The sequence below is a fragment of the Strongyloides ratti genome, assembly GCF_001040885.1.
Source record: "Strongyloides ratti genome assembly S_ratti_ED321, chromosome : 2".
NCBI lineage: Eukaryota > Metazoa > Nematoda > Chromadorea > Rhabditida > Strongyloididae > Strongyloides > Strongyloides ratti.
In genome coordinates this window covers 8,204,434-8,229,970 of record NC_037308.1, presented here as the reverse complement: position 1 = coordinate 8,229,970, position 25,537 = coordinate 8,204,434, and the positions used below count along the sequence as shown (strand labels likewise).

Here is a 25,537-nt window from a genome sequence, read left to right as displayed (position 1 = left end):
TTGTTGTTACCGTATAATAAATGTTTATATTTTATTTTTAGAAACATGTTGACAATAAAAAATCAGAGATTTGTTGAAACTTCAAATGCAATGAAGACTGATTTGAATATGATTAAATCTCTTAATTCTGTAACTAAAATAAATAATGTTAGAATTCGTCAAGTTAAAGCTTTTGAAATTCCATATATATCTGATTTTAATTCTTTGGGTAATGTAATTCTTTTAGACAGTTGTCTACCAACGAATAATTCTAAATCTCATTCTGATACAAATTCCGTTAAAATTAATTGTGAAGTCAAATCAAATAAAAATGAGGATGAAGAAATTGACCCAGTTACAGGTTGTCGCTTAGTTGGAGATCCATTGAAATTTGAGTTTTTAACATTAGATAAATTGGCTTCACTTGATTCTTCGGATGAAAGTATGGCTGATATTTCTATTGGAGTTGAACGTTGTAACAAATTTGAATTAGATTTTAATCCTTTGTCTAAAGAAAACTTTATTTCTGTGGAGAAAGCTATGTGTGATATTAAGAATCAAATTCCAAGAAATGATGATGTTGCAGTATTAGCTATTTTTGATTGTGATAATTCCAACAAAACTGCCTCTTTTATAAGTGGTAGTCAAATTATCAATCAAGGAAAAGGCATAAAAATGATTGAAGCAAAGTTTTTGGGAAGTGGAAAAGTTTTAAATAACAATTTGTTAACAGTTTTTGAAATAGATCAACATCCAAAGTCTCAGTTTTTTGCTGAATGTGAATATGAAGTTATTCCTGCTGTTAAGGCAACCGAAATTGATTCACCTGCTCGTGTTTCTTGTGAATTTTCTGTTATTGGTTATTGGAATCCCCCGTCAATAAAAACTATTCCTTCTCATCCTGAGGATTTGTCTCATATGACTGTAAACTTTGTCTCCGGTTGGTATGATCGTCGTGTATTTAATATTGAAAAAACTTACACACTTCACTTTATTTTATACATTGTTGAAAATTTGGATAAAGGTTTGTCTATATTTAAGGATGAAATAAATGAAGAAATTGAAAATGATATTGGAACATGGTTGAAGTGTAGTAGTGCTCTTAATTCAGTAAAAGTAGATAGTAGAGAATTGGACTTTACAGAACAATTGTGGATAAGAATCAAAGGAATCACCAGTATTCGTAGTCTTCAAAATGTTTTAAAGAATATTTGTCAAAAAATTTCTACTGAAAATTTTAAACCATATGTTCATCAAAATAACAATTCAACAATTGGTACATTACTTAGGGATCCATTATACTTCAAAAGACTTTATGGTTTACTCTCCACATGGGAGTCATTACAATCAACAAAAGCATTTGTTGAAATTGGCTTTGAATATGTTTTCAGAGAGATTATATATGAATTTAATGAGCTTGGTCTTACATTGGAAAAGAATGGAAAATCATTGTATGATGATGTTTTAAGTGAAGCTGATATTGTAAAAAAAATTAACTATACTTTTCCATTTTTCTTGGCTCTCCAATTTAGTAAACTTATTCTAAAGACTATTTGCGATATTTCAACTCAAAATTTGTGTCGTTTGGTCATTGCACTTATTAATAAATATAAGAAAATGTCCGTTCAAGAAATGTTTTCATATTGTTATTCTTTTCAAATTTCACATGAAGATGGATGTCATTTCAGATTCTATGATAAAGCGTAAGTAGTTGTTTGTATTTCTTTAAATATTTGTTTTTTTTAGTGTTGAACCAGATATTTGGAAGTGTAAATCCGTGTTCACAGATCCATTTTTTTGTGGAAGAAAAGTTACCAATGTTATAAAACTTCAAAAACACAATGATCTTGATATGTTGAATGAGGGTTGTTCTTTAGTTAGTGGAAGTAATGAAAAATATCTTATAACGGAAAAAGAAGAAGAAAAATTGTCAATGTATTATGGTACTTTTACTACTATTGATGAGATACCTCTTACTTTTTTTTAATTTGTAAATAGTCTAGATTTTGTACTTTTTATAATTCATAAAGAATGACAAATAACTTATTAACTAAAAAAGTAAATATTTTGAATGACTTTTGATATTTAAAATAAAAAACTATTTTTTTTTTCTACAAATACATTTATATGAATTGTTTAAAGCATAATAAATTAATAGTTAACATAAAATTTATGTTTAAGTAGAAAAAGTTGTTGAAAAAATTTGAATAAGTTTTTAAATTATTACTTTAATGTAAATATTTTGTTGATATGTAACCTCATCGAATACATAGAAAACTTACGAAATTAAAGATTATCATAAATATTCATAAAGGATAATTTTATCAGTAAAGTAAATACTTTTGTGATAGGAAAAAATTACGTCCACTATTTCAAATGTTGACCATTTTTTTTATAAATTTTGAAGTAAAAAATATTTATATTATTTTAAAAATTCCTACTAGATGTAAAAATATATAAATAATTTTCCTTTAAATTATCATTTTATTTTTTTAATATTAATAATAAAAAAGTTATAAGCATATGACTCACTGTCAAATAATAGTAATTGATAGAAGGTATTTTTTAATAAATAAAAAATACTTAATTATTGATAAAAAGTATTTGATAACAAATAAAAAATATAAAAAAAATTTTCTAATTTATTATCATTGATAATAGTTAGATTAATTGTTTTTTCAATGACAAGATATACTAAAAGGTATAAAATTTATAATAGATGCTAATAAAATTTTTTTTACTAAAAGAAAAAATAATTGTGAAAGAATACAGGTACAATAATAGTGTTTAGGTAAAACTTATAGTGAAATCAAGAAATACTTGTGAAGGGAGAAAAACGAAAAAGTACTTTTTTTTATTTGGAGATTATATGTTTAATACACATTTAAATAATTTTCGTAACATAGTTTTTAAATTTAAAATATACAAAGATTAATCTTTACTGTAAATGTTATAAATAAATTTTTATTATACTTGGTCATTTAACATATATCATATTATTTTTCAATGCTTGAATTTCCATCATACAAACGTGTCGGATTTTATCTTTCATCATTCATTTTTCTTTTAATAGTAACAATATATATGTTTTATTCGATTTCCGAAAACAAACCCTTATGGCTAAAACCTTCGATTTCACCTTATGATAAATTTCGAAATGCAGCTGTAGTTTCAGAAAATCTTTTATGTAGTGAAATAGGAAGAAATATAATGTTTGAGGGTGGAAACAGCATTGATGCTGCCGTTGCAATACAAATTTGTATTGGTGTTACAAATTTTCATTCATCAGGTATAGGAGGTGGATTTTTTATGGTTTTTTATGAACAAAAAACAAAAAAATGTATTACTATTAATGCTAGAGAAGCAGCTCCATTACAATCATCAAAAACTATGTATATAAATGAAACTGAAAACTCTTTAATTGGATGGAAATCTATTGGTGTACCAGGTGAAATTCATGGATTATGGACTGCATATAAAAAATATGGAAGTAAAAAAGTTTCATGGAGCAAATTGTTAGAACCTTCAATTAATTTAGCATATAATGGGTTTCCAATTTCTCAAAGTTTAGAAACATTTATTGAAATAAGAAGTAAACAGTTAGAAAATTTTCCAGAATTAAAAGAATATTTAACAAATCCTATAACAAAACAATATTATAAAGATGGTGATATAATGAAACGTCCTTCACTAGCAAAAACTTTACAAGAATTAGCTTATTCAAATGATCCTACTTATTTATTCTATAAAGGAAAAATTGGAAGAATTATAAGTAGAGATATAACACAAAATGGTGGATATATTACACTTCAAGATTTATCTGAATATTTTTCTATTGTTGATGATGATCCTATTTTAGTTGATTCTTTAGGTAATAATTTAACAATGTGTGGATGTAAACCACCATCTGGATTTATAGTTACTCAATCAATTATATCAATTATAAATGAAAAATACAAAAGAAAAAAGAAAATTGACATAGATAACCCAAAATTGTGGCATAGAATTATTGAGACACAAAAATTTGCCTATGCTCAAAGAACAAAATTAGGTGATATGAATTTTGTTGAAACGGCAGAATTTATTATGAATTATATGAAATCAGATAAATTTATAAAAAAAGTATTAAATGACTTGCCTGAAAAAGCACAAAATTTAAAGTATTATACTAATGATTTATATTTTGATCCTTTAGATAATGGAACTAGTCATTTATCAGTTATTGATAATGAAGGTAACGCAGTTTCATTAACATCAACAATTAATAGAGAATTTGGTTCACTTTGTCTTTCAAAAGAATTAGGAATAGTATGGAATGATCAAATGGATGATTTTAGTTCACCAAACTATTCAAATTCTTTTGGTTATCCACCATCACCTTCAAATTTTATTTTACCTAAAAAAAGACCTATGAGTTCAATGTCACCAATGATTATATATAATAATTTTACAGGAAAAGTACGTTTAGTTATTGGAGCTAGTGGTGGATCATATATTATTTCTTCAGTTGCACAAACAACAATAAGAAATTTAATTTTTAATCAAACAATTAAAGAAGCTGTAGATGCCCCTAGATTTCATAATCAATTTATACCATCAAAAACAAAAGTTGAATATGGTGTTCCTGATTCAATAACGACAATTTTACAAGTTAAAAATCATCAAACATTGATGAAAATACCAAAATTAAAAAATCATGTTGCAGCATTAGAAAAAACAGAAGATGGATTTATCTATGGAGCAACAGATCCTAGACTTACAATACATAATTATCCAACAGGTTTTTAAACTTTTTTATATAAAATAAAATAGTTAGATAATAGATGTTTATGTAAAGTAGTATTATATAAAATTACTCAGCAACAAAACAAAATTACTCCATATAATAATTCATTAATGGTATAACAATTAAAAAATTAATTATCAATTAAAATTTCTTTACTTTCCTCAGAGATTCCTTCTAAATTCTCAATAGTATTTTTACAAAATTGAATTGCAGAATCAATATATTTAGACAATACTATATATTGTCCTTGTGAAAATTGCCTATGATTATTTTTCTCAATAAAAACTTCAGATGTTATTTCGTTGATACGAGACTGTAAAATAATTTTTTAAGTAATACATTATAATAAAATTAATAAACTTACGGTAACATTATTATATTTCCATCCTCTAACTTGAAAGATTTCAAACTCTTCTTGATTTTTAAAACCAAGTGAATCTAAAACTTCTTTTAATGGAGTGTATGATTTCTTTTCAGCCAATGATACAAGTGTTAAATTCCTCATTCTATTTTCAAGAATATCTTCTGGAATTTCAAGTTCTTTCAAAAATGAACTATTAGCTTTTGCAAATTTTTGATAATCCAAGTAATTTCCCTTTGTAAAAATAGTTATCAATTCATACCACAATGGAGCAACTTTTTTAAAATTTTCAAAAGCTGGAGAATTTAATAAACAATCAAAGAAGTACACACTATTATCCTTTATATTTGCACGAGCACATTCTTTGGCATCTTCAATAGTTTCATCTATTTCTTTATCACTATATGTTGCTAGAAGTTCAAGGCAAATTAATGTACCTTCAGAAACACGTCCATTTGTTATTAAAGCTTTATAAAAAGTTCGTAACATCTCCCTTTTATCAGACAATGAAGTATCCCATGCAGTGAAAAAACTTTTTAACATTTTTTTGTCGACAATAAGTTTATCCATTGTTTGTGATCTTGAATGCATATTTAATGTTCCAAAAAAAGCTTCTTTTTGTACTTCAGGCATATTTGTTGAGGTAAGTAAAATATGACTTAAAATTCTAGCTGAAATAGCAGCTTTTGATTTTACATTAACACCATCAAAAGCCTTATCCTGAAGAGAAGCAATAAGTGGAGCAAAAAAGTTTGTTCTTTCAGAATCCAAGGAATCCATTAATGTAATAATAGAGTTAAGAAATTTCTCAATTTCATCAACATCAAGTTTTGAAGCAATTTCAGGAATTTTCTTAATAATTTCAACAAAGCGATCAACTTTGTCAGCAGAATCGTCTAGTTTTAAAGTAATGTTTTGACTCAAAAAATAATTTTTGATATTTTTTAATTGTTGATTATCATCAATTGTTGCGTAAATGAGAGTATGTTTGACATCCATAATAAATACCTTATACTAAAAATTAAAAAAATATAAATAAAATGTATAATAACAAAAAAAAATTATGGAAATAACTCGTAACTTTTTAAATTACTTGAAAACTTAAATATCAAAATATTACAAAAATATTAATAAATGATTTGGAAAATAATAAAATTCACACAAAAACCGTTAGCCCAATATACTTTCGTGGTAAGACGATATAAATTAATTTCAATTAAATTTGATTCAAAACTAACTAAGATATCAATTACAGAAATAAAAAATTATACATTTTTGTTATTTATTTGGTTTAAATTATATCATTTAACATTTACACTATCCAGTTATATGATTACTAGAAAAAAATTATAAATTACATGTTTCGTTAAAATTTATAGTGTTATCTTTGATAAAAAGTGAATAATTTAAACATTTTTTATAAAAATATTGACGTAAAATTTTCTTACGTCAATTTAAAAAAATAAAGAAGTAGTTTATATATGTAAAAAAAAATAAACTTAGTTGAAAAATTGAAAAATCTTTCCAGGAAATTTATTAGTATGGTTTACTCCAATTATTTATTTTATATTTTTCTTTAATAATTAAACATATCTACTGAGTAATTTTTTTAAAAAGAACCTAATATTATTTATATAAAAAAAGAGTACAATTTATCAAAATTTTAATTTGTCTGTTTAATGTATAAAGTGGCACTTTTTTTTAATGAATAAGAGTTTACAATTAAAGTTTCTAGATAAAATTTTGCAATTATAAAATTAATTTCCATCTTCTAACCTTAATTTTCCATCTTTCATTTTATTAAATTTGTGAATTTGTAGTGGTTAACCATTTTTCTTACCATGAGTAAAAAATTGCACTTTGTAAATATTAAATATATACTTCAGCTACTTAAGTTAGTTACATATATAATATATCTTTTTTTAAAATAATTTTAAAAATTTAATTAACACATTGTCTTTAATTAGTAATATTAAAAAAAGCAATTTCCTAAATTTTAAAACAGATATAAAATTTTATATAGAATCTAATTACATATTTAATCTATAACTATTTTTTTTTTATTTTTACATGTGAAAAACCAGAAATCTTAAGAGAATCCAATTCCAATAACTTACGTTCTCCACGAACAAGTTGATGTTCAACAGTTAAAAAGTCATTCTTATTGTATCTTTTGGCTCCATCTTTAAAAGAATCTCTAACATAGTTGCGGTAGGATTCAGGATGATTCTTTATAGCTTTTAAATATCTTTTGTATAGATCAAGAATACGAACTTGAATCTTTGAGTGAGACATAAATTGATATCAAAAACAATAATTCTAAAAATAAAATTAGAAGAATATCTTGCTTTAAGAGATATTTCTTGTACTAGAGATGCACCAGTTTCCCAAATATTTTTAAAATACTTATCTAAGGCGCGGTCAAAATATTTATAAAACAGAGGCGCGGTTGAGCTTTCTTGAATTTTTTTTAAATTGATTCTTCTTTTTAAGATCATATTTTTAGAAAAATTTTTTAAAATAAAATTTAAATATATTTTTTTTTATTTGTAGGTTTAAATAAAATATGCAGGCCCCACCACAAAACCCTCCACCATCAGTTTCAGAATCTTTTGTAGATAACAATTCAACTAATCCTGGATCTTTTGATGAATTACATAGAAAATGCAGAGATATATTTCCACTTTGTTTTGAAGGTGCCAAAGTCATGCTTCAAAAAGGTATAAGTTCTCATTTCCAGGTATGTTTTTTTATTTTTAAGACATATTTAAATTTACATTAAGGTTTCACATACTTTAAACTTATCTCCTAATAACACCGGTTATAAATTAGGTGCTACATATGTTGGTTATAAGCAATTAAAACAAGGTGAGGCATTTCCTGTTTTTTTGGGTGACACAGATGTTAATGGAAACACTGCCGCTACAGTTATTCACCAATTTGGTGATAGTTTGAGATGTAAACTTCAAGCTCAAGCTGAAAAAAATACTTTAAGTGCAACTCAAGGAAGCTTAGAATATCGTGGCCGTCTTTGGACGTCAGCAATTACAGCAGCTAATGTTGATATAATTAATAATTCTGGTATAGTTATTTTCAATTACCTCAGAAAGTTAACAAAACACATTGATGCTGGAGCAGAATTTGTTCACCAATATGGAATTCCAACACCAGGTGGTATGATGAGTGTTGTTTCATATGCTTTAAGGTACACAGCTAATGATTTTGTAACAGCTGCAACTTTTGGAAGTTCTGGTCTTCATTTATCTTATTTCCATAAACAAGCTGAAAATTTAGCTTTTGGGGTAGAATTTGAACACAATAGTAGAATGGAAGAAACAGTCACAACAGTAGGATATCAAACTGAGATCCCTGAAATAGGTGTGACTATGAAAGCATCATTAGATACAAATTGGTCTGTCGGAGGAGTGTTTGAAAAGAGACTTTCTAACAAATTACCTTTCACTCTTGCAGTCAGTGGGCTTTGGAATCATGCGAAATGCCAAGGGAAGTTTGGAGTAGGGTTTATTGTTGGATAAGAGCACTTTCTATTTGTTACTTATATAGTTTTAGTTAGTAAATTGTCTTATGCTAAAGATTGTTATGTTAACCCTAAAAGTTGGTTAGAGTTTTTAATTTAAATAAAAGATTAAATCTTATTTGGTGTGACAAAGTATTACTAATTTTTCTAATAAAAAATTTTTTTAATTTAATCACTAGACAGATTTTTCTTCCATTTGCAAATACTTTGCAAATTGTTATTTAATAGAAAAATGTTCTAACATTACTGAGTTTAAAGTTTTGTATGTGTTTTTTTTGCTAATTTTTCAAACAGAACAAAATTCATTATTTATAGTGATTGTATGTAAAAATATTCATAACCAATTTGTAAAAAATTGAAGATATCGTATTTTCATTTTTATTACTTTAGGAGTTATCAAAATTCAAGTTGAAAATTTGGAAAATTTCTATTAGTTTTTGGATCCCTTTAAAGAGTAAAATTATTTTTGTTGAGATTAGTCGTTTTACACTAACCTTTTAAGGCAACTTTTTTTGACAACCGTTTGATTTATACATAAAATATACTACCTGAGATACTGAAAAGTTATAAACAAAACATATTTCAAAAGAGATTCCACCTTTAATCATATATCACTTTAACAGAAAGATAAAATAACACAAATTTTTTAAATTGACTTTTAATAAATTTTTATATAAAATCCAGTTTTAAAATATTTTTATCATTTTTGAAAAAAAAAGATTGATGACAAAAAAATAATTTCAAAAAGATACCAATTATTTTATTTCAAAGATCATTGATTATTATAAAATATTTTAAATATGGATTGCTAATAAAAAGTGCATACTAGTTCAGTGCATAAAGTCATATAATTGTATGAATTTTTCTAACTCGAGTTATAAGTGCATTCTTAAAGTGTTTTCTAAACTATACTTTTTTAATATTCTAAGTCGGTAAAGTCTTATAAAAATAAGTCCAGGTTTTATGGAATTTTTGAAAAAGTTCATCTATAGCCGTTTATCTAATTTTACAATTCATTATTGTATCATAAAAGTCGAGTTTTTTCAAAAAATATTCTCCCCTATCTTCTTTAACTTTGATTGTTTAAAACTTTCGATGTCTTAGTTCTAATATATTAGTGATTATATGTAAATTTTTTTAATTTTTCAATAATTATCAAATAAGTATACTTTTATTTTAAAATTAAAAAAAAAAGGTTTTTTTTTGGTAAATAATATTTATATGTAAATCACTTCAAAAGTTTTAGTAAAAAAATCACAATATACAATAAATTACAAAACATTTATAGTTATAATCTACAATATAAACAACTTAATTTACTATTTAATTTTTTTTAGTTCACGATGAATGAAACATTTATTGTTTGTCGTTAACAGCTTAGAAAAAATTTATAAAAATTATATTATGGGTATTTTTTTTTATTTCTATCATTTTTAAAAATTTTATTTTTTATACAATTAAATTATTTATACTTTGTTAAACTATGGTTTTAAAGATTCATTTTAAAAAAATATCAGAATTTGTTTTGAAGTATCATAAAATATATTAATTATTTTTGAATAATAATATTTTAATAAAAATCACTTATAACATTATAAATAAAAAAAAGATGTCATTTATAAGTATTTCTTAAATCAAAAATTAATTTAATTATCAGAATCGCTATAATTATTCATAAGAAATATAAATAATTACATGATTGATAGCAATAGTATATTCTTTATAAGTGTCCTTATTTTTAACTTTTGCGTTATTAATGTAATTATTTTTTAAAAAATAAATAATATTCAAATCATAGAACAATAATTTTCTTAACTATAATTAACTTTTTAATATTTAAACATAATATTCATTATAACATTAGTTTTATTGTTCAATCCTGTACAGAAAAAAAATAACTATTGATGAAACAATGATAATTTCAAAATATGTATTACTCTATCTTTTCAAGAATAGTATTCATTGGTAGTGTGACACTTTTATCTGGGAACAAGAAGAATTGCGTTAATGAATCTTGATTTACTAAGTGGTACAATTGCTTTATTTTCATCTTTATTGCTAGGTCTATATTTGTATAAAACAACAACAAATACTAAATTTTATCCAGGTATAATTTTTTCTTTTTTTTTTATTTTTTTTAAAAATATTCTTATAGTTAGTAAGAAACGTTCTATTAGAGGATTACAAAATCTTGGAAATACATGTTATATAAATGCATTATTACAAGCTTTGGCATCTTCTAAATATTTTACAGAATGGATTATGAAAATACCAATAGACAACAGTTTGGTTGAAATTCCTTTTATCAAATCATTAAGAAATTTATTAATAGAAATGCAAGAATGTGATAGTGATAATTTATCTGCCGGTGAAGTTATATCTGCTTTATCATTCCACAGATGGAATATTTCAATAGGTTATGAACAAGATCTTTTTGAACTTTTAAATATATTTTATACAATTTTTGAGGAAGAAATTAATACTATAGCTAATTCATCAAATGCTTTTGAAAAAATTTTAACATCATCTTTATTTTCTAAAACTATAAAAGAACCAATTGATACATTAATTATTAATCCATTAGTAAGAAATATGTGGTATAAAAATGTTTCTTTTAAACAGTTCCCTTTTTTTGGATCAATCTGTACTACTATTAGTTGTTGTGATAAAAATTGTTTACATAAAGAAGTAAAGATAGATCCAGTAGGAGTAATATCATTATCCATACCACATGATACATTTTTAAATACATTTTCTTTGGAGTTTCTTCTTCGTAATTACTTTAAATCTGAAACTATTAGTGATGCATCTTGTGACAAATGTATTAAAGAAAAAAATAAAAAAGGTTCAGGAATTTATAAAAAAGATTCTTTTTGTAAAGTAAGTTTAATAAAATTAAAAAAATTCATAGATAATAATATATTAATTAATAATAAACTTTTAACTCATAAAAGTTAATTCTATAGCAATTAAGTTTATTCTTTGATTTTTTGAGCAATATTAGTTCAACTAGAATAGTTTTTTTTCACTTATTTCTGGTAAATACACAGTTTCAAAGATCCATAATAAATATTGTTTATATTTACAATAAATTATTTTAAAAAAATAAGTCATTTTCTCAAACAACATTGTGTTTGATTTGAACATGGGTCATAACCTGTTGGACAGTTACAACCAGTATTTTGAGATTTAAGACAATTTATAATTGATGGTGAAGCTGTGTTTTGTGATATTGTGTTATCACTACAAGCTGCTTGACATCCACTATCACATTTAGTATTTGTTGGATCTATTGCTTGGCATTGACTAGTACATTGTTGTTGACAATTATTATTTGTTGCTTCAATACTTATTTCATATGATTGAGTTGTTGTTGCTGCTGCAGTACATACATTATTACATGCTGATTTACATTGTCCAATTGGTTGTTTTTGTGAAACACATGATGCTGTACATTGATCTTGGCATATACAAATAGGTTCACAATTTTTGTTACATTCAGATGGGTTTGTTGTTGTAACACATGTATTTTGACATTGTGATATACAACTATTACTATTAGGTTCTGCTAATTGTTGAGTATTTTGTTGATATTGTATATTATTAGAAGATGCACCAGTTTGAATAGATGTTGGAGTACAAAGTGTTTGACATGATACATAACATTGTCTAGAATCATGATTTTGAGAAACACAAGCATTATTACATTGATCTTGACAAGTACATACTTGATTACAAGTATTATTACATTGATTAGCTGGTATAGATGAAGATTCACAACTAATAAGACATTGATTATTACAATTATCTGTATTTTGAGGTTTTTGTGTTGTTGTTAATAATGGTGGTTGTATAACAATGTTAGTTTTTATTATTGGTGTACATGCAGAATCACATAAACTATCACAATTACTAATTGATTTTGTTTGTTGAGCCATACAACTATTTTGACATTCTGATTTACAACATGTATTTTGACAATTAGATGAACATTGTTCTTGTGAAGTTGTTGGAGGACAAGTAGCTTCACAACTATTTTGACATGATGTTGTTGTTGCTACTGGTATTGGTTGAACAATTATTTGTGGTTGGCAGACAGCTTCACATGTAGCAGTACATGTTTGTTGATTACTAGTTGGTAAACATCCCGTATTACATTGATCTTGACATATACATACTTCTTTACATGATGAAGTACATTGATCTTGTGGCATTTGATTTTGAATACATTGTGTATTACAATTTTGATTACATTGATCATAATAAGATGTTGGTTTTACGGTAGCAGAAAGTTGTTGGATAACTTCATTACTAGCTAAACATGATGGACTACATGTTGGCATACATACTTCAAGACATATTATTGGTTTTTGTGTTGTTGTAGTTGTTTGTTGAATTTCATTATAATTTATACATGAAGTTTGACAACTATTATTACAAGCATTTTTACATGATTCAACATTTTGTGTTTTTGAAACACAATTTGTATTACAAGTACTTCCACAAGTATCAAGACATTGTGTCTTAGAAGCTTCTGATAATTCAATATTTATTACAATTGGTGTTGAGGTAGATGTTGAAGAACATGCTGAAACACATCCAGTAGCACATTGTGATTTAGGTTGATTTGCTTGAGTACAAACTTCTTGACATTGTGCCTGACATGAACATGTTTCTTTACATGCATTTTGACAATTTGAATCTTGAGTAGAACATTTATTTTTACTAATACATTGATTATTACATTGTGCCTCAAGTGTTTCTATATTAATTAAAATTGTTTGTTTATCACAATTTCCTGATGAACATGTTTTAGATGTTGATGGTGAATATTGTGTACAAGATGTTTGACATGAATTTGAACATATATTTTGACATTGATTATATGAGGCTTTCTGACTACATTTATTAATACAAGTATTTTGACAAATAGGCATACATGAGGAAGTACTTGATAATGGAGATTGTGAAATAATAGTAATTGGTCTTGAAGTTGTAGAAGTAGATGATTCACAAGAACATGATTGTGTTGTTTGTTGTGTACAGGTACATGACATTTTAATTGGAGTTACTGAATAAGTTGTTGATTGTACTGGTGTACAAATACATTTAGGAGTTGATTGAATTTGGCATGGACATTGTCTTTTATTTCTAATTGTAGATGCCTATATATGAGTTAATAAAAAAAAATATAAATAAGTTTAGACTTACCTCATGAAAAGATAACTTAATTAGTAGTAAAAATATTATTAAAGTAATATTGTGGTTGAATCCCATGTCAATGAGTGAAATAGACATAAAACTAATACATCATTTAAATATATTTTTAGTCCCCACCTAAGTATTGTGAATCAGGTTATTTCTTGCACCTAAAACTACCTTCAAGTCTTAATTTATATATTTGTTGCGAGAGATTGGACAATATTATAAGGGGACAGAAAGATAAAAGGGTAGAAATATTAAAATTAAATTGAAACCGGCTTTAATGATGAAAAATTTTATTTTTATCTGGTCAAGTTAATGAAAAAGTAATATGTGTTTTGTAAAATGATAATTGAGAGGAAAATTGTTACGAAATAAGAGGTTAGTGAACCCCATTATACACGTATTATAAAAGTTTAATGATAATGGTTTAAGTGAGGTATCGTTTTAGCAGTTATTCTGGGAGATTATTTCATTGTCATTCAAGTTATGAGTTAAAAGTTATTAAAACAACTATATATACACATGTATAATAATGTGATTAAAAGATACAAATAATTATTTATTTTAATTTTAGTTACCAAATATTTTAATCTTAAGAATTGAACAATTATATTTATCTCCAAATACGGGAAAAATGATAAAAGCAAAACAAAAAATTACCTTTCCTAAGATACTTGATGTAAGAAATTTTTGTTATTTTTATGATAAAGCTAATGATTACAATAATTCATTGGTTAGTTTATCAACAATGTCAAAAAATTGTGTATCTAATAATATACATAATAATAAATCAGGTATTTTAAATAACATACCATTGAAAGAAAACTCAAATGCATCTTCTTATGAAATGAATATTAATTCATCATCAAATATTTTGTATGTTTTTTTTTTATATTTATATATATATATATTCACATCAAATTATTAATAAGAAAATTTATTTATTTATTTATAACATTTTTTTTTAGAAATAACAAATTGCCTGTTGCTGAAGATTTAAAGAATGGGTATATTATTTCAAAAATAATTGAAAATCATTCTAGTATTAATGAGTACAAATATAAGCTTAGAGCTGTTTGTCAACATATTGGAGATCATTCTTCAGGTCATTTTGTAACACTAAGAAAAGAGTTAGTTTTTGACAGTGAAAAGAAGATTAAAAGTAACAAGATAGAAGATTGTAGTGAAATTAATAATTTAAATCAATTAACTTCAAACTGTAAATTTGAGGAGTCGAAAGGTGATTTAAATAAATGGTATAGGGTTTCTGATAATAGTGTTTCACAAATTGATGAAAAATTTTTAGATAACTGTCAGCCATACTTGCTTATTTATGATAAAATATAATCTACCTAAAAAAAAAAGTTATTAGTAGCATATATATATAATTAATATATGTTTTTAAATTTTACTACTTGTTAGTAAAAAAAAAATTGTATTTTTATATTGGTTTAAGAATTTCATTAATCATACCAACGGGTTTACTTTTTTTTTTTAATAGCTACCCTATAAATCTAAGTGTTGAGGTATATTTATTTTAGACAATTTTTCATCCATTTTCTAATAGTATGTTCTTTTTAGTTATTTTAAGTTAACAATAAAGTTTTCTAATAGAATAAAATGTTAAAGAAGTAGATTATTTTGTGTACTTAACGTATTTATTATAAAAACAATACCATTATTTATTAAAATGTAATTTAATGAATAAGAAATGTAAATGTATTATATATATATATTTGTTAAAATGTTTTTTTTTTATAATGTTATGTTAAATAAAATTATTTTTAAAAATAATTGTCTTCTTATAAAATATACGATATATATATATATTAGAATCAAATAAAAAAAAAATTTTTTTTTTATATATTTCTCTTTACAAACTTGTTCCCTTATTTATATTATAATTGTATATGTATGCAGTTATTATCTCTTCATTAAAATTATGATAATTGCAATCTTCTGATAAAACATTGTCATTTACACCATTTTCTTAATCTATTATACGTTTCTTTGATAAATACCGCAATTTACTTTGAAAAAAGAAATACTATGGCATAGGTTAACTTTTAAAAAAGCAGAATAAATTGTGATGATTTTTAATAATTACAGACTCCAGATAATTGATGGCAGGTATTGAGTTGTCAACTTTTCATAATTTAATTATCCCCTCTATGTTGATATGTCTTTATATATATTATATATATATATATATGTGGCTGCCTTCAATGATATGATATGTCGTTTTTATCAAACTTCAAAAGATTTTAAAGCTTCAATATTTGACAATTACACATTATACATTTTCTTTTTACAGTTATACCCCTTTGTCTTTGATGTTTTATTCCGCTAATTACACGATCTCCAATAGATATTTGAAAATATAAATATATATATTTATTATTATTTTTGAAGTAGCTGATAATATGTTTTATATTAATCTACAAACAATTCATAGTCTTATCTTGATTTGCTTCTTCTTTTATATGTTATTATATTTGTATTATAATAGAATAAAAGTTTAAAAATTATTTTTCCATTTCTTTTAATCTTTTTATCATATATATTAATCTTATGGGAGATGAAGGAAGTAGAAGATTGTCATGTAAAATAGTAATAAGGACATCTTGTTAGTTATACAAATTTAAAGTAAACTACATCAATCATCCAATGATAGAAGAGTTTTTCAAGTCTTTTTACATCATGCCATATATTAGTTGGTAATGTTCTCTTTTCTCATCTAGTAAATTATTGATATATATATATATTTTCATGATGGTATGTAAACTTTGATGATTCAACAATACACTTATAAGTTGATATTATATCTCTCTCTCTTTTTCCATACTATTATAAATGATCTCTTTTCGGTAGATTATTTAAAAAGTTAAATTTGTAAATAAAAGTTAAGTATGTAATAAGATCTTTTGAAAATCAGAACACGCCAGATTATTGGTTTAACTTAACCACTTAACTTTAGTACTAATCATTTAACAAAAACATATTATATAAAAATTTATTTCTATACAACTTTTATAATATTTTACCTTTAAAAAAACATTGATTTTAAAATGTCTAAATAATATGTATAAATAGATTAAAAAAAATTTTTATTGTATAAATTTTAATTACATATATTTTTTTGTACAAAAGTTATAATAGTTAATCTTTATTTAATCATTAAAGTATGATAAATTAAAAAATTAAGTAGTACTAAAAAAAAATAGTACATATAATTAAACAAACTAATACCTATTTAACTGTTGTTTTTTTTTTGTTTAAATTAACTATAAATCATCTTAACTAAATAACTATTTTTATAAAAAATGCTTTTGTAAAATTGTATCGTATTATTTTATAAAAAAAAAAGGATAGAATTTAAATATTTGAAAATAAAAGAATAATGGATTGGAAACTCTATTTAACCGCAAAAAGTGATCCATCATTTCCTCTTCTGATTACTTTGACACATTTATCATCTTTTCACTGGGATTAATAGTTTAAGAATGTTTGAAACAAAAAAAAAGAAGAAAATACAGATTCTTTTAGTATGATTATATACAATAGATAAAAATTTTTAAAACATTTCTTTTTCTATGTAAATTTTTAATTACCAAAAAAAAAATAATAGAAAATTTAATTTTAAAATTACCTTTGAAGTGTTTTTGATTGATTGGTAATTTTTATGATGAAAGTGATACATACACAAACATATACACATCTGCAAATCTATTTTTTTAAAAAAACAAAAATTTTTTTTCCCATCCTCCTTCTATAATATCACATATAAGGGGAATAAAGAGAGAGGGGGGGAGAGGGGAGGGTTATAACAAAACTTTTGAATTTAAATTAATTTTAATTTTTTATTTAAATGTAAAATTAGTGTGTTAAATAATACATGTTGAGAGAGACATACATTAAAATAATAAAAAAAGATTGAATTTATAAGCTTTAATTTATACGTTAAAATGAAATAGACATAATTTTTTTTTAAAATGCCATTTAAAAAAAAGGCATTTATTAATTTAGATTAAATTGCTAATAGTTTAAAATAAAAAATATTCTTAAAAAGCTAAAAAAAAAATAATTGGTTATTTTTTTTTGAGAAAATAATGAATTGGAGAAATTTTTAATTTAATAATGCCCCGTAATAACACATCTAAATAGGTTTAAAATTAAAATAAAATGGGAAATTGGATTTGACATTTAGACTATCATAAGTTTAAGATAAATTGTTGGTGTCTTTTATTTTTTTTTTGTTGTTGTTGTTTGATTTACCTTCATATACGGTATATTGTAATAATAATAACATAGTGGGAATGTCTTGAGCATCATTAAAAAAGTTCTTTTTTTTATAATAAAAAAAAAAGTTAAATACTATTTAAATGTCTTGGACTGGCGTCTGGTGTACTTGTGGGAGATTCTGAACTTGAACTATTACTCCATTTCCCACTATTATTATTCAAACTTCTTAGGGTTGATGTATTATTATTATTATTATTATTATTACCGGCATTTGTGGTGGATGAAGAATTGGTTGTTGTTGATGATGTACTGGAGGAGCATGGCGTCGTAGATGTTGTTGTTGTGGTGGTGGTTGATGGTGTTGTTATGGTAATTGCAGTAGATTTAGCCAAAAAATCTTGTTCTTTTTGTCTTTTCTTTTCTTTCATTCTTCTATTTTGAAACCATATCTTTACTTGTGTCTCATTTAATGCCAATTGTTTAGCTATTTCACGTCTTCTACTACGATCCAAATACTTTGAAGTGTAATATTCTTTTTCCAATTCTGTTAATTGGTGTGTTGTAAAATTTGTCCGATTAGTTGTATTTTCTGATTCAATTGTCTTACGTTTTGGTACTACAAATTTAATTATCAAATATCATATTATTAAAATAAAAAAAATTTTTTTTTATTATTCTTTATTATACTTTTGGTTTTAAAAGTTTAAACAGGATATTAATTTAATCAAAACATAATCTTTTACGCAACACTTTTTAATTAGATTTAGGGTTTTTATTAATTAAGGTAAAAATAAATGATTTAAAGCTTTAGCAGATTTTTTTCTTCCATTATATTAATCGTTATCTTAAAATAATGGATTGATATTGAAGATAGTTGTAAAAAGTGACACTTTTTGTAAAGTTAAAAAGTTTTAAAGGTCATATCATTTTACTTTCTCTCTAAATATGTGTATTTTATTACGGTAGGAAAAATTTGTATGTTAAAATAAAAAGTAATATGTATGTTTTAAATTTGAACTATTTAATATTATATTTTTAAATATAAATTATTTTAAATAAAAATATTTAAAAAAAAAAAAATTTTTTTCCATTATTTTAATACTCTTAAAATAAAATACTATGAAAAATAATGATGTATTTTAGTTTGAAAGATGATAACGATTAGTGAAACATCCTCATAATGATAAATGTTTAAATAATTTAAACCTGTTTTTGTATAAAATATATTTATATAATAATAAAAATGAAAAGATTTCCACTATAAAATAGTTATAGAAAAGTTATATGTAAAAGAGAAGTATATAGTAGTAAAAATTTCTTTATAATAATGATAAAAATAAGAATGGCTTTAGAGACGATGATGATATAGATATTTGTTTATGTATATATATGGAATGAATTGAAAGTTACGTAAAACGACAACTGATAACTATGATTTATAGTGATGCGCATCAAAAAGTGGTACAATTTTTATTATATGTTAAAATTGATACGGTAGAAAAATTGTTTTTGATATGTGTTTTGATATGTATGATCAAGAAAATTTATGTAGACATTAATATATATATATATATATATAAATGTAGTACTTTTAAATTTTTATAAAAATTACCTGGTGGTTTAGTTACAGCACGTTTAACATGCATCCATTTATATGTACCGGTATTAGCACTTGATGTAGCTGGATTATTGCATGGTAAACCATTATTAACATTTGGTAATGGTTGTGAAGAATTGGTAGTAGAAAGGAGTGATGAATGCATTTGAATACTAGGTAAAGAAGATAATTGTGAATCCATACTTTCTAATCCTAAATGATGATGTCCATTTTGATGATTAGTAATACTTTGATGACCAGGATAAAGTAAATATGGGCTATTCCATTGAGAAAGATGTTGATTATGTTGTGACATCATATGTTGTGTGATGTCATGACTTTGATTTGGTGATAAAGAGTTATTTGTACTATTAGCTAATTGATTATAGTGATGTTGCATTAATTCATTACTCATTACACTTGCTGTGGACATAGGATTAGATGTTGTGGTAGTTGTAGCAGGAAGGTATGCTGCAGCAGCTTGATGATAATATAATGATGTATTTACGGAAGATGTAGCTGAAGCACCATATGTATCTGTGGTACAGGACATCTTATTCTATAAATAATTATAAAATTTTATATTTAAAAAAAATATTTATATAATTAGTTATAAAATATTAATAAAAAAAAAAAAGTTTATCTATCATTGATAAAATATATCATCAATAAAAAGGAATCATAAATTTGTGTGAATTAGATTGATTTGACAAATTATAAGTAACATTATATTTTAATAAGTAAAAAGATAGATGAGTGGTATAAAAATATTATAATGGAATAAAGTAAAATGATATAATATATGTATTTTTTTTTTATTTATCTTATCAACAGGATAAGTCTACAACATAGTAAATAATTTTGTTTTCAAAATATATATTTAAAAAAAAAAAACATAGGAAATTAGATTTATTAAAGAGGAAAATGATTAAAAAGGATGGAAGTTAATAATAAGAAGATAAAAGAAACGTTGTTAATAAAAATTAGTCTTATTCAATTAAAGCTGAATATAAATCATAAGATTAAATAAGTGGTATAAGTCTCTCTTATCACTGGGAAATGAAATGATTTATGTGTGTTATATTTGTTAATGGTAGTTGTTCCTTTCTCTAACAACAATAATATCTATAAATATTCTTTATTCATTACCTCAAAAATTTTTAAAATAATATATATCTTGTATGCCAATAATAATGGTAGGATGGGTTATAGAAAAAAAAAATTGTTTATATATCTATATAGCTGGTTGAAATGAAGTAAATTTGTCTACAACTGATAAACGTTAACAAATAACAATGGCCATTTTTCTTTTTTCTGACACATTGTAGGGTAAAAATGATTTGTGTGAATATTACTTAAATATATAAAGCGTATATTTTAGGCACAACAGTAAAATATATTTATATATAGAAGGAAAGTTGAATGATGGCAATAAATCAAAAGGAATCTCAACACGTCAGTGGTTCAGTCGCTAATATATATATATATTTATATACCACTGGTAGAAAATTATAGGCGTGTCTGTTTATCGGTAAAGTCGACAATCGTCATACATACTTGTCCTTATTGTTAGTTGGGAGGAGTAACAGTAGCGAAAGAAATGCCGAAAAAATGAAGATGATAGGGGTTCATGAAATATAAACGTTTAATATTTTTTTTTCTTCTACATGATATTATATTTCAAGTCCAAGACTATATCTTTTACTTTATTATATAAAAAAAAATTTTTTTTCTTTTTTTTTTTTCTTTTCTACATTTGGGAATAGAAATAATATGAAAAATATTACACTTTTTTAATAATAAAAAAAAAATACATTTTTCAAATAAAAATTGTCTAAGTTTCACTAACAAAATATGTTATAAAATATATATTACAATCATATATTATATTTCAAAACAACAATTTATTATTAAAAAAAATATTATTACAAACTACATTTTAAAATTATGTATTTTTGTATAAAATACAAATACTATAGTCTTCTATAACAATTGCACACATAATAGAACTATCGTTTATCATTTTTATATATATTAATTTTGTTGACAACAATACAACACCAATTAACTTATTCTAAAATAGTTTAAAAACAATTATTGAAGATTTTTAAATAAAATTAAAATATATTTAAAAAAAAAAAGTTAAAAATTGAAATATTTTTTAAAATTAATGTTATGTAAATTAAAGAAAAATTATATATATAATAAAATATTATAGATAAAAAGAAACATTTCAAAGCTATAAATATATTTTTATAATATTAATTCAAGTTTTGTGAATCTTCTTTATTTAGTTGGTACTCTTTTATCTGTCCTATTTTGACAGAGAGTAATTAATACAAAGTTAATATAAAGTTACATTTAAATAATTAATATAATATGCTTTAGGATACTTTATTTAATATTCAAATAATATGGAAATATCAAAAAATAATAGCTTATAGTTAACTTTTATAAAAATTTATTAAATAATTTTTTTTCTTTTTATTATAGATAAATCTTTTGTCATTTAAAGAAATTAAATTTTTTTTTCTCATACTATAGAAAGACATCTCGCACTTAATCAAGAATCATTAGGTTAATCATTCTTTTGTATTAAATTTTAAACATTCCATATGATTGTTCTATGAAATGCTTCTGTGTGATTAATGTTTAAGATATCAAATCATGAAACATCACTTTACCACCTCATGTATCATATGTTAATTAATTGCATTATAATTAAATTTAGTTTTATGTAATTAATAATAATCTCTTCTAATTATTAAAATCGTTAAAGAATAAAATAGAAAAAAAAAGACATCAATAGTATAATAATATTTTTTTTTATCTTCTTAATATTTGTTGTCATCTTAAATTTATATAAAATTAAATATCAAAAAAAAATATAATAAATAACTATTATAAATCTCTAAAAACCATATTATGATTTATAAATAATAAAAAAAAATGAATAAATATTAAAAAAAAATTATTTTAAAGTAGTACCTTATCTTAAAATAAAATTTTATTTTGTTTTCTTTCTTCTGAAGGACATATAACCATTTTGAAAAGAAGAAGAATAGAGGACACAAGGAATTTGATTTTGATTGATGAGTTTTAGTACAGGAAGATGTTTTGAATAAAAGGTTTTGTAGATAAATGTTATATAAAAATTTTTCAATGTTACTTTCTATATTGTGAAAAGAAGAATATAAAAACTTTGTTCTCTATCATCAAGATACCTTCTATGTAATGTTATTAAATGAAAAATTTCTAAATATATAAAAAAGATTAAAAAAGATATCTTGTACATATTTGATAAATATATGCTTTTAACTATTGATATGCATCATTATATATTTTTTTTTTCAGAAACTTTATTAACTATTTTTTTAATATTAAAAAAAATATATTATGATAAATTTTTTAAATTAAAATATTATTTTTTTATTTACTAAAAAAAATTATTTTTTTTTTTTTAATTTATAAAATCAAATGACATTTACATTAGGAATCATGATACAGTAGTGCTCTTTTAATCTCACTTTTTTTTTTATTAGTTTTAAAGTTCACTTTATTGTTATGTTAACATTAATTACTTTTACTTATTTGAAAACTGGTTTTATCTTATTTCTATATAATATCTTTAAAAAAATATATTTAAGAAAAAAGTTGTTTTTTTTTTAAAAAAGAATTTTAAAGAATAGTATAATTTAATTTTCTTTTAAATCACCTTTCTTTTGTTTCTTAATTAATATAACTTTTTTTTTTTACTTTTTTTACAATATAAAATGTCCTTATTGACCTTTCTCAAGAATATTTTTTTATCAAAAAAATCTTTTTACTTTATAACTATAGGAGTAATTTTTTTTTAGTAAACATTAATTTTACCGCAGCTTAAAAGGTTAAGGAATCTTTGTATATGTCCAAAGATAACCTAAATATTGTGATGTATTAGTTATACTTTACCTCAAGCTTATCCTTTTATTCTGCCAGAGACAAGTAGCGGCTTTTATTTCATAAGATAGTTATTACCTAATGGTAATGATGATGGTATGGAGGATGCCGAAAAGAAGAAAAAGAGAAAAAAAAATTATATCTACTGTGAATGGCATTTTACTACCACAAGGAAAATGATGGATGAGGAGTAAGGAAAAGAAAGAAAAAAAAATAGATTAATCAATATAAGGGTTTTTAAAAAGAGCTTAAATGTTAATTCTTTATAAGGCATTATATAAAGTATGAAAAAATAGATATTCAAAAAGTAGGAAACAAAAAAAATATTATAACGTGATTTTTTGGATGAATAATTATTTTACAGAATCTAAAAAGCACTTAACATCAGACACCACTAGGGTAATAGTAAAAAATATTAGAAAAAAAAAAAAAAAAGATATAGGCAACCACTATTACAATATTAGGATTTTTGAAGAGGAATAATGAATAGACAAGGAGAAAATATTTATGTTATCTATTCACAATATTTAACTTTAAAATTTAATTTATTTACACTTCTCTCATCATATAACAGCTTCTTTCTAGAAATATTTATTCCTAAAGACATCAGTATAAATATAAGCTTTTTTAAGAAAATATAAAAGCATTCCTATGAAGATCTACTGTAGCTGATTGAGGAAGATAAATTAGTTATTCACTGTTGATCAAAGTAAGTAAGATAACATTTAATACTATTCAAATAAAATGTTATTATGATATGTAGGGACGATATAAAAATTATAAAATAATATTTATTAAATATTTATAGTATTAATAAAAAATCATTAAATTAAATATAAAATTAAAAAAAAAAATTTTTTTCTTTTAATTTATATTAAAACTTCAATTTACCAATTATTGCTCTTTATATTTATAAATTATATTGATTTTATAAAATTTTATTTTATGTTTAACTATTGTAATTAATTACTTCATTAACTAATACTTACGCAGAACATATCTTTTTTTTTTTATTATACTAATATTTTTCCCTTTTACTTTATGTGATTAACCAGAAGTTGAAAAATTTTTTAAAATAATATACTTTAATATATAAAAAGAAGGTGATTGATCAAACTTGATAACAGAGTTTGAAATAAATTTGTCAACAAATATATATATATATATATATATATTTGTTTTCAAAACACGCCAACATTTATAATTAAAATATTTTATTCTATTTATACATAGCTATTAAAAGATTTTGTAATTGTGTAGGTATAAAATGACAAGACAAGAAATATGACTGTTGTTAAGATTGTAAAACTTTAACGGCATCCATTTTTATTAATTAATCCTTTAAATATTTAGTTTAAAGTAATGTTTTCATTAAACTATCAACAAATCATTTTTAAGAATATTAAAAGAAATAGGGTGATGGAAAAAGATTAGATATAATAGATTCTCTTTCATTATTGGTAGATTAGTTTTAAAAAGTTCTTATGAAAGTTTTAAAATCTATTTATTTTGTTACTCTACCATCAGATAATAGATATATATATATAATTTTTTGTTCTTTAAATATTTAGTTAAATATTAATATTAAAATTATTTTATTATTTACTTTTTTTTATATCTAAATTAATAAAAAATATTAGTAATAATGTATATAATAAAAATTTTATAAAATTATTTATATAACAAATATTTTTTTAATCATATATATATTACTTTTATTTTAACATTGTACTAATAATTTTGCATTTATATGAAAATTAAATTATACTTTTTTTTTATTTTGTAAAATATTAAATTATTGAATATATAAATATATTTTAATATATTATCTATATGAAAAAAAAAATTATTGACTTTATTTCAAAATGGATATTATTATAGAGGAGAAAA

General features: G+C 23.1%; 9 protein-coding genes across 9 annotated transcripts; 5 read left to right on the top strand and 4 right to left on the bottom strand.

Annotated features, from left to right (window-relative positions):
* Positions 1–45: 45 nt before the first annotated feature.
* Positions 46–1,966, top strand: SRAE_2000263100 (RZZ complex, subunit zwilch family-containing protein; the record flags this gene model as incomplete). The annotated part of the gene is made up of 2 exons (XM_024653722.1): positions 46–1,682; positions 1,726–1,966. The coding sequence occupies 2 exons, from the start codon at positions 46–48 to the stop codon at positions 1,964–1,966; spliced, it is 1,878 nt and encodes a 625-aa protein (XP_024507170.1).
* Positions 1,967–2,985: 1,019 nt separating this feature from the next.
* SRAE_2000263000 (Gamma-glutamyltranspeptidase family-containing protein) lies at positions 2,986–4,767 on the top strand (the record flags this gene model as incomplete). Its single annotated transcript, XM_024653721.1, has 1 exon — positions 2,986–4,767. One exon carries the CDS (start codon positions 2,986–2,988, stop codon positions 4,765–4,767), a length of 1,782 nt encoding a protein of 593 aa, XP_024507169.1.
* Positions 4,768–4,895: 128 nt separating this feature from the next.
* On the bottom strand, positions 4,896–6,125 carry SRAE_2000262900 (Eukaryotic translation initiation factor 3 subunit M; the record flags this gene model as incomplete). Its single annotated transcript, XM_024653720.1, has 2 exons — positions 4,896–5,078; positions 5,130–6,125. 2 exons carry the CDS (start codon positions 6,123–6,125, stop codon positions 4,896–4,898), a joined length of 1,179 nt encoding a protein of 392 aa, XP_024507168.1.
* A 973-nt stretch (positions 6,126–7,098) lies between these two features.
* On the bottom strand, positions 7,099–7,421 carry SRAE_2000262800 (Complex 1 LYR protein family-containing protein; the record flags this gene model as incomplete). The annotated part of the gene is made up of 2 exons (XM_024653719.1): positions 7,099–7,115; positions 7,244–7,421. 2 exons carry the CDS (start codon positions 7,419–7,421, stop codon positions 7,099–7,101), a joined length of 195 nt encoding a protein of 64 aa, XP_024507167.1.
* Positions 7,422–7,692: 271 nt separating this feature from the next.
* SRAE_2000262700 (Porin domain and Eukaryotic porin/Tom40 family-containing protein) lies at positions 7,693–8,662 on the top strand (the record flags this gene model as incomplete). The annotated part of the gene is made up of 2 exons (XM_024653717.1): positions 7,693–7,866; positions 7,910–8,662. The coding sequence occupies 2 exons, from the start codon at positions 7,693–7,695 to the stop codon at positions 8,660–8,662; spliced, it is 927 nt and encodes a 308-aa protein (XP_024507166.1).
* A 2,009-nt stretch (positions 8,663–10,671) lies between these two features.
* SRAE_2000262600 (Ubiquitin carboxyl-terminal hydrolase 30) lies at positions 10,672–11,622 on the top strand (the record flags this gene model as incomplete). Its single annotated transcript, XM_024653716.1, has 3 exons — positions 10,672–10,771; positions 10,820–10,948; positions 10,997–11,622. 3 exons carry the CDS (start codon positions 10,672–10,674, stop codon positions 11,620–11,622), a joined length of 855 nt encoding a protein of 284 aa, XP_024507165.1.
* A 152-nt stretch (positions 11,623–11,774) lies between these two features.
* On the bottom strand, positions 11,775–13,962 carry SRAE_2000262500 (Hypothetical protein; the record flags this gene model as incomplete). Its single annotated transcript, XM_024653715.1, has 2 exons — positions 11,775–13,829; positions 13,876–13,962. The coding sequence occupies 2 exons, from the start codon at positions 13,960–13,962 to the stop codon at positions 11,775–11,777; spliced, it is 2,142 nt and encodes a 713-aa protein (XP_024507164.1).
* Positions 13,963–14,503: 541 nt separating this feature from the next.
* SRAE_2000262400 (Peptidase C19, ubiquitin carboxyl-terminal hydrolase domain-containing protein) lies at positions 14,504–15,216 on the top strand (the record flags this gene model as incomplete). The annotated part of the gene is made up of 2 exons (XM_024653714.1): positions 14,504–14,745; positions 14,838–15,216. 2 exons carry the CDS (start codon positions 14,504–14,506, stop codon positions 15,214–15,216), a joined length of 621 nt encoding a protein of 206 aa, XP_024507163.1.
* A 3,020-nt stretch (positions 15,217–18,236) lies between these two features.
* On the bottom strand, positions 18,237–20,261 carry SRAE_2000262300 (Homeobox domain and Homeodomain-like and Homeodomain, metazoa-containing protein; the record flags this gene model as incomplete). The annotated part of the gene is made up of 2 exons (XM_024653713.1): positions 18,237–18,727; positions 19,724–20,261. The coding sequence occupies 2 exons, from the start codon at positions 20,259–20,261 to the stop codon at positions 18,237–18,239; spliced, it is 1,029 nt and encodes a 342-aa protein (XP_024507162.1).
* Between the last annotated feature and the right edge of the window lie 5,276 nt (positions 20,262–25,537).